Below are 9,857 nucleotides of genomic sequence, written 5' to 3' on the forward strand. Positions count from 1 at the left end.
TCATTAGCAAAATAATCGATCACTGTATTTGCATCCTTAAATGCATGTGAGATTTTAACATTTTCAAGGTTGCGAAGAATGGATTTGACATGATTGAATGATTATTTACATTTTTATGCACTAATTTGTTCCATTAATTTACCTAAAAATGATAATATTATTAAAAAAAAAATTAATTAAAATAATTATTGTTGCAAATTGTATATGATATATATGACTTGTAACATTAAAACACAAAATTAAATAAAAAATTGCATAAATATTTTAATTTCAGCATTCGAAATATGAAAATCACATCCTCCAAAATTGTTAACAAATCATAAGTCTAGTATTCATCAATAACAAAAAAAATAAAAAATATTCCAATTCTTTGAATGTGTGTTTAGCATGGTCTAAAGTCCAGATCAGATTTATTTATTCATTTTGCATTTTACAAGTGTCGATAATCTCTTCGTAAGCAAAATAAATTGCTTAATATTTTTTTTTAAGCAAACGTTAAGTTCAATTCCGTTCATTGCAATCTTCTCAACTTACACTCGTTGCAAAAGCTGACTCTAATGTGAAATAGTTACAAAACTATAATATCGTAGAGTTTCTCGTAGACCGTATCTTTGCACGCTTATTTAGAAAGTAATTTCCCATCTTACGCTGTTGGCCTTATTCACATAGCTCAAATTCATAGGTTTCCTTAGACCGTGGATAAATAATCCTTTAACATTAGTTTCGACAAAGTAGGGCAGTATTTGTTTGAAAGCAAAGGTTTTTTTTTCACTCAATAAAATCATCTTGAAGATTTATCAGCGTTATAAGAAGGTTTCTCTCAATCTCTTGTCCTGTTTTCCAGTCAACCACGCACTCTGTTATACATTTCCGGACGGCATTTCATTCGTTTAATATCGTTTTGTTTGATGATTGAGTAGCCGATTTTGCCTAAACGGAGAATGTTGTTGCAAACGCAAATGTATTGCGGAGTTGTGGTTCGCTTTGTAACTTGTGTCTGTTTGGTGGGCTTTGCTGCTGCAAAATGCGTTCCCGAGAAGTGTGGTGATTTCAATGTGAGTTACCCTTTTTGGATTAACAATTCTGATTGTGGATACCCTGGTTTTAATATCACATGCATGAAGGATGCAGATACTGGGAAGATGGTTCCATTTCTTCCTGTTTATAATAATACTAGGAAGTATGACTATATTAATACTAGGAACTATATTAATACTAGGAAGTATGACTATAATAATACATTAGCTTACTATGAAATTCGAGAGATCAATTATTCTGGGTACATTGTGATCAGTTCGAGAAATCTTAAAGCCTTTACCTGTATGGAATGGGGAGAGGCAGACACATTCATCTTGTTTCAGCTACCTATGCCCGGGCCTTTCACTATTTCTAGGTCAAATAAATTTGTGGTTGTTGGTTGCAATTCGTCTGGTAGGTTCTCCTATGGAGAACATGGGCCACAAGCAATATGTTTATCTTCGTGTGACTCTCAAAGTGTTCCACCATACTGCAGCCGTGGCTGTTGTGAAATGACCCTTCCAGATAACAGGCAGTGGTTTGATTTCTCTGGTGGAGGTGTCTTTACCTTAGACGGTCATAAGAAATGTGGCTTCTCCACCATAATGGATCCGAATACGTTGAGTGTAAGGGATAATAAAACAAACCACTTTATGGGAGATAGGAAGGTTGAATATGGTCTCCGCCTTAACTGGGGTATCGGCCATCACAATTGCTCTGTGGCTAAAGAAGCTGTCAATTATTCTTGCTCCATCAACGCACAATGTAATGATTCTCTTTCAGAAGTAGGGTATGTATGCAAATGCTTTCCTGGATATGTTGGAAGTGGTTACTCGATTGGCACTGGTTGCACAGGTATTACCTCCGCACTCTTCTTAATTATAACAATAATTGGTACCATGTTTTGTCATTTATATTCTTAATTGATTCTGTTTACGGAATTTTTTATTTTTTATTTTAAATGAATTTAAAATAAATTCAAGAATCCCAATCTTCTTGTTGATTTATATTCTTGTATAATCATTTATTTTCTCAAGTCTCCTTTCTTCATGCTTTGATATGCAGACATTGATGAATGTAATAATAGAACATTGAATAATTGCGTGGAACGATCCAAGGGAGGTGAATGCCAGAATTTGAAAGGCTCTTACAATTGTACATGTGCAAAGGATTACAGTGGAGATGGCTTCCAAAACGGTTCAAGGTGCGAGTCGGAAAGGTCAAATAAAACTGCCATGTTTGCAGCTATAGGTAACTATGAGCCACGTCTAATGTCTTTAATGTAGTTTCACAAAAAAGTTGTAAGTGCATAGTTGATAAAAATTATGTTTCTTATGTCTCCAAGGCTCTATATCTTCATTCGTTGGAGTTTCATTAGGAGCATTGGGATTAGTCTTTCTGTTGAAAAAGCGTTACGAGAAACAGGCGAGGGACGAGTACTTCCGATGCAACGGAGGTTTTTTGCTAGAGAGAATCCTCACAGAAAAGGGAAATCAGACGGAGGGGAAAATATTCAAGATTTTTTCTGAAAATGAGCTTAAAAGGGCCTCCCAAGATTATTCAGATGATATGAAGCTTGGTACTGGTGGGTCAAGCACTGTATATAAAGGCATCCTTCCAAATGGGACAGCTGTGGCTATTAAAAAGTTCAAGGAATTTCCCGTCGGTGTAGAAAGCGAGGAAGCCATGAAGCAGTTTATCAATGAAATCGTGATTCTTTCTGGTTTAAATCATAAAAATGTGGTGAAATTGGTTGGATGCTGCCTGCAAACACAATCTCCTCTTTTAGTATACGAATTTGTTGACGGTGGAACTATTTCACATCAGCTTCATTCCGGTCATTTGAATTGGCAGAGTCGCTTACAGATTGCCCGAGGTAGTGCAGATGCTCTAGCATATCTGCATTCAGAATTAGATCGACCCATTATCCACAGGGACGTGAAATCAACCAATATTCTTCTGGACAATACTGTCACTCCAAAAGTTGCAGATTTTGGGATATCTCGGCTACTGTGTGGGAATGATACCCATCTCACCACCAATATAATGGGCACCTGCGGCTACATGGATCCTGAATACTATGAAACAGGCACTCTTACTGAAAAAAGCGATGTTTACAGCTTCGCCGTATTCCTTGCAGAGCTCCTCACCGGTCGAGATCCCCTGTCTCCTGGAAGACCTCCTCATGAAATCATCTTATCTAAGTTTTTTCTTTCCAAATATAAGGATGACTGCTTGACTGATATTTTGGATTCAAACGTGAAGAATGAAGAGAACCAGTATCAGATGATTGCTGTGGCGAGTTTAGCAAGAGAATGTCTTTGCCATGAAGGAAAAGGAAGACCGACGATGAGAGAGGTGAAGATCAAGCTCGAAGAGATTGGAGGTTCCACAAGGCTCGCCACATCAACTTCATGTTTAAACGTCCGCAGTGACCACATTTCAAGCGAGACTAAAGTTGAGTCGACAAGTTCACTGTTTCAGCTCACAGAGATGTCCAGGATGCAAGGACGCTGATCTTGATTTAGTTTTACCAATATTTTGATGTTTGCATAAAATAAAAACATATCATGTCTATACAAGCTAGTTATTGTATGGAGGTTCCATCCCTTGATTACATGATGAATGTATTGTTCCAGTTTACTATTGTTTTTTTGGACTCTTCCACCAGCACGAGGCAGTTTGAAATCTTGAAGCAGTTGTACTTGGGAAAGTCTGTTAAGTTTGTTCAGGATCTCCTGTTGGGTGTTTGTCTAAGGTTGTTTATTGTTGTTGTTGTTGTTAGTGTGTTTACTGGTTTGGAAATATTGTGTTGAGTTTGTGTTGTTTGTAAAGGGTTTGAATCTTTATGAATTTTTTTTTTTTTTTTTGGATTTGTTTAATATTAATATTGTTATTTGTTGGGTTATAATTTTTTTGTTTAAAGTTTTATATGTAATAAAAAATTTAAGTTAATTAATGTATAGTTGACTGTAAAATTTTAAGGCGATTGAGTTTATTGGCTTGTGTAGAATGGTCATATAATTCTTATATAGAAAAATAAAAGCTTGTAATTGTCTTGTCATAACCTACTTCTTCAACATGATCTCTTTGATAAGCTTATAAATAATTTTCTAGTGACGATTCTAATTATAAATAAATAACATTCCTCATTGGTTTAATTGATGAATTATTATTCTTATATAACTTTCGAATGCTTGATTGAAACAATATTTTTCTGAACATTAAATTCATACATAGAATCTCAACTTAATAAAATTTTATATTTTTTGTGAGAGATTCTAATAATCTGATAGTATAACCAAATTACTCATCAGATAAGACTAATGGCAAAAATTGAACACAACTTGGAAAAGTAGATTGAGAAATGGAAATAAATAGATATAAACTAGGATTAAGAAATAGAATAAAGAAAGGTGATGCATCTAGAATTTGTTTGATATATTTTTAGAAATGGACTACAAAAGAGTTCTGGATCCTATAAATCATAATGGAATAGATAAGTGTTGTATGGTAAAAAAATCAGACACTGCTAGATGTTAAAAAAATTGCACTAAATAGCAAGAAATAATGTTGATGTATTAGTAAAGGTATTAGACAATATCAATAATGTTCACATCAATATATTTGCATTATATTAAAGAAAATAGTAAGAATTCTAAATGGACAAAAGAAATAGAACCATTTTAAAACTTTCAAGGAACTGAAATTTTCAATTGTATAAATTGCACAGGTAATCTAAACATCCATGATACACAAACACAAGAAAATAGATAGGAAAACACTTAAATCAAAACTTATAGAAAGAAAGTGTAGATAGACAAAATAAAACTTCAAACAATAATAAAAACTTATTATCATTTTATATATATATATATATAATGCAGAGTTCTAAATAAAAATACTAGTGATATGGCGAAAGACAGCATACATGAAAATAAAATGGCTGTAAAACGATAGATTAGATGTTATCATTCTGTACTACAGAAAAGTGAAAAGATTTAAAATAATAAATCATTATAAATCATAATTTTTCCACAAATTCTAGAATATGCAATGACTATAAAATGATATATACAGATTCCTTCCGAACTGAATATGGAATGACTTTGTCGTTTTGTATTCTTTTCCACTGTGAAGTTGTATAAAGTTATAAACGATCTCCCTACGAATCTTAAAAGCTCAATAATTCTAAAAATCGTAGAACAAGAAAAAGGGATGCGTACGAGTGAAATGACTTTGAAATGATATTTTACCAATAATAAGGGAAATAGGAATCTTATCTTCTATCTGTTGTGGCAATGGTAGCTCAAAACATTAAAAGTAAAGTTAAAGTGTCTTTTATAGTTTACAATGTCAGTCATTTATGTATGGATTTACAGATGGGTTAAAGCTTTATGAGACTATTTCATACTCCTTGCAGAAGGTACCTAACTGCACTACGAATTAAGCGTACATACATTACTTCCTATTAAATTTAAACTTGTGACCTCTCTTTCAAGAACACAAATTCTCCACCATTGAAAAAATGATTCAGAAAAAGAAAAAAAATAATTTCTAAAGTACTATCACAAACCTTTACACTCTCTGATAGACCAAATACACCATCATTCATTATATAGAAAGATGAGCACATACCGTAGAGAGCACAGCGTACAATCCATGAGGACACTGAAAGAACGGTGTCAGGTTGGAGTAGTTAATATGAAGTCTAATCGAATCTATAAAAGATATTTTCTTACTGTTCATCTTTAATACTGAGACTGACCTCTGATGAGGAGGATGCAGAGGATATGGAGTTGACATGATAGGAACAGTGGCAAATATTAATGCTCATACGGATGTGTACAGCTGTATAGTTGAGATTATATCCAACAATGCGTACTAGTGAAATGACTTTGAAATGATAATATCAACAATAGTTAAATCGGAATCTTATCTTCCATCTGTTGTGGCAATGGCAGACCAAAACATTTGGAAAGCGATTCAAGAAAGGGAAAGAAATGACCTCTCTAGTACTATCACGAACCTTTAAGTTGGAAAGAAAGCTAGCAGTCTTTTTTCATTACTGGAATACACACTCTGATAAACCCAAAATTGTTTTATGTTCCACTTTAGTTGCTGTTGATATGGGATTAAATGGAATATTGTTGGTGTGATTACTAAATATATTGTAGAAAACTCCTGCCTCTTCGAATTATGACTATAAATTAGTATAAATTGACGTTGAGCACCTGCTTTCTTTGCATCTGAGAAACAGACAATAATTATCCTGAAGGTCCAGGATAGAGGGATGAAAGATACACCAGTTCGCGTTATACGAGATGAGATAGATACCCAACGAATGAAATGTAGTTAAATGGATAAACCATAGAAAATGCTGAACTCATTTCCAATTGAAAGCATGATCGAGAGGGCTTGGATATTATTCTTATATTAATTTATAATTATAATTGTGGAGCTTAAAACAAGATGCACAAATATTCAGATATCGTTTCAACTCGTTAACTGTAAATCAAGTAAGCTTAATGTAAGATGAGTTTATTGTGAAGAGAATTTCCTAAAATAAACAATTTCAAGTAAGAAAAGTGTTAGTTTGTTATTTATATGTCATCTCAAGTTCTATGCTATATTCATAAAACGTTAACTGTAATTCAAGTAAGCTTAATCCTTGACCTATGTGTAAGATGAGTTTATTGTGAAGAGAATTCCCTTAAATAAACAATTTCAAGTAAGAAAAGTGTTAGTTTGTTATTTATATGCCATCTCAAGTTCTATGCTACATTCATAAAAGGTTGATAACTGAAGTTCTAAGGGAGGAGGAATTAAATATTAAATTATTTAAATATTTTATTTTATCTTTTTAGTTAAGGAAGGAGATATTTCATATATTACTAAATGTTTGAATTTCTTTTTTAAATAAAATCTTGTCAAAAAGTTTCATGTAGTATATAATAAGTTGGCCATCTACTTGTATCGATTTATTCCACCAAATAGATGAAGTCTAGAAGTTGAAGTCATATGTAATATATTGATCCTAAAAATCTTAATAAGGAATAAACTACTTATCAAGCCTTTCAAATGTTATTGAGATAATACGAAGTATGGGACTAGGAGAATTTGTTCCTCCAAGTTCATGATTGAAGAAACAACTATAATTATAGTTGTTGTAATGTTGTACTGATTAAAAAACTCTGTGAACATAATCTAGAAATGAGTTGGAACTTTGGTGTGTTCTTTATTTATTGAGAGTTCTTAATTATAAAAACATTAATCATATACATTTAGATGATATGCAAAATGTCTTATGATATAAATTGCAAAATATAATGTGATGTAAATTGCAAAATGTAATGTGATGTAAATTAGACCACTATTATAATACTATTATAATATATAATATTAGTTGCATACATATACTACTGTCTTGTACCTTTCTTAAACCATGATAGAAAATTTGAAAGCTTTTTCTATAATTTGCTTATTGCATTATGTCCAAAATGTTTAAGTAACATTAACAGAAATTGATAAATAAACAATTTGCTTGTGATATGAAAGTGGCTTTAATTAGACTGCCACAATCCCATTAAGTGTACATGGTGTCATATCTACATTTACGGACGTTCTCATCAAAGACCTCAGTATATAATACATGGTGATACAATGGCAGACTTACAACACTATGATAATAAACATCATGGTCGACAGTTCACGAGCACATATTCAATTACTCTGTGGACATGCATGCAAAATGTTGAAGCACAAACAAAGCACGGGAACTTCAAAATGCGTCAATGAGATGCCATCTCACGGAATGTACAGATTTCAAGATTTAAAAAAAAACAATTTGTTGAAAAGGCATTAAAAAAAACATTCAAACAAATGCATTTTTTTTTGGTAGAAAACCAAATTATTTGTTGCATGTAGACTACTTGTACGAAAATGGGAGCTTTTGAATAGGGTATGGATATGCATCAAAGCATAGTGGTACAGGGGCTTTAGTTAGATATTATAGTTTGAAATGCTTAAGAAAATTAGTTCTGATCTGTTGGTAATTACTAATTTCTATCAGGGCATATCGTCAAGCTTGCTATTTAAGATAGAAGTTTTCATATTTGAATTCTACAAGTTTCTAATACTAGATGTTTTTCACAATGGACATTCTAGATGTTTCTTTGCTATATACTTCTGCCTTATCTTCATCACATTGGCTATAAATTTTTATTCACTCTTTCATGGGTCCAGCTCTGTAGAGCTATAAGGAGATGTGAATGTAATGTTTATGTTATTTAATATAGTATAATGTTTGTATTTGTCTATTTTCTTTTCTTGTCTTTTGTCTCTGTCTACCCCATCAAAGTGGTATCAAAGTTGATGGTTGTGTTCATGGAGATCTAGGAGAAACCAGGTTAAGAGTGGAGTGTTCCAGCCTGCAAGTGATTTTGTTTGTTGCAGAAGAATTCACTGGAAGCCGTTAAAGGAGAATTGTGGAAGCTGATAAAAGTTGTGAGGCATGAAATCTGAAAAGTAAGAGATGGCCACAGCTAGGAGAAAATAGCTAAGGCAAAAGTCTTGCCAAAGCTGAAGATATTTTTGAGGTATAGCCACATCTATTGAAAAAAAAATATTTAAGATCCCCAAGCACGCGCAATGTGACTCTATGGGAGGTGCAAAGGAAATACATGTGTCTTGCACTTGAACTGACAATGGACAGGTGACCAAATGAACCTAAGCTCGGGGTAAGAGCACCCCAACAGTAGCACGAGATTTCCTAGGTTTGATCACTAGTATTTGAAGATTTTTTATACCGCAGCATCGGTGAAATAAATTAAGAATGCAATTAGAATTCGTGGTAGAAATTAAGGGGGAGTGTTGTTAATTAATAATTTCTACTAGTGCAAATCCTCAAGCTTGGTATTTAAGATAGAATTTCCAGATTTGAATTCTAGAAGTTTCTAATTGTAGATGTTTCTCACAATGGACATTCTAGATGTTTCCTTGCTATATACTTTTGCCTTATCTCCATCACATTGGCTATAAATAAGATGTAGTATGAATTATTACTCACTCTTTCATTGGCCCAGCTCTGTAAAGATGTAAAGATATGTGAATGTAATGTTTGTGTTATTTAATATAATATAATGTTTGCATTTGTCTATTTTCTTTTCTTGTCTTCTGTCTCTGTCTACCCCATCAAAGTGGTATCAGAGTCGATGATTGTGTTCATGGAGATCTAGGAGAAACCAGGTTAAGAGTGGAGTGTTCCAACCTGCAAGTGATTTTGTTTGTTGCAGAAGAATTCACTAGAAGTCGTTAAAGGAGAATCGTGGAAGTTGATAAAAGTCGTGAGGCATGAAATCTGAACAGTAAGAGATGGCCGCTGCTAGAAGAAAATAGCTAAGGCAAAAGTCATGCCAAAGCTGAAGATATTTTTGAGGTACAGTCACAACTATTGAAAAAAAAATATTTAGGATTCCCGAGGACCTGCAGTGTGACTCTATGGGAGGCGCAAAGGAAATACATGTGTCTTGCACCTGAACTGACAATGGACATGTTACCAAATGAACCAGAGCTCATAGTAGGAGCATCCCAATAGTAACATGGGATTTCCTGTTGGAAATTGACACTCATTGGATTCATATGTTGTCATTGATGGCAACAAGATTCTATAGAATTCATTTACCGACATCAGGAGGCATTCACCGGCAGACATCGACATTGGGTATCTAGGGTTAAAACCAACACCGACATCTAGCACTTCAGTGAAGCCGACATCAAGGAAGTTTTATTTGTAAAATCATTTTGTAATTATTATATAAGGCCGACATTGTATATCTTTT

General features: G+C 33.3%; 1 protein-coding gene across 1 annotated transcript; it reads left to right on the plus strand.

The window, feature by feature from the left end:
- Nucleotides 1-683: 683 nt before the first annotated feature.
- On the plus strand, nt 684-3,668 carry LOC131032795 (wall-associated receptor kinase 2). Its single transcript, XM_057963846.2, has 3 exons — nt 684-1,872; nt 2,083-2,268; nt 2,363-3,668. The coding sequence occupies exons 1-3, from the start codon at nt 942-944 to the stop codon at nt 3,532-3,534; spliced, it is 2,289 nt and encodes a 762-aa protein (XP_057819829.2). The 5' UTR covers nt 684-941; the 3' UTR covers nt 3,535-3,668.
- The last annotated feature ends 6,189 nt before the right edge of the window (nt 3,669-9,857 follow it).

This window comes from Cryptomeria japonica, chromosome 5 (genome assembly GCF_030272615.1).
Source record: "Cryptomeria japonica chromosome 5, Sugi_1.0, whole genome shotgun sequence".
NCBI lineage: Eukaryota > Viridiplantae > Streptophyta > Pinopsida > Cupressales > Cupressaceae > Cryptomeria > Cryptomeria japonica.

Excerpts from the sequence above, each read along its gene's own strand:
- LOC131032795 (XM_057963846.2), top strand. The coding sequence starts at position 942 with ATGTTGTTGCAAACGCAAATGTATTGCGGAGTTGTGGTTCGCTTTGTA. Across the intron at positions 1,873-2,082 it reads GATTGGCACTGGTTGCACAG|ACATTGATGAATGTAATAAT; the intron begins GTATTACCTCCG and ends TTTGATATGCAG. Across the intron at positions 2,269-2,362 it reads TGCCATGTTTGCAGCTATAG|GCTCTATATCTTCATTCGTT; the intron begins GTAACTATGAGC and ends TATGTCTCCAAG.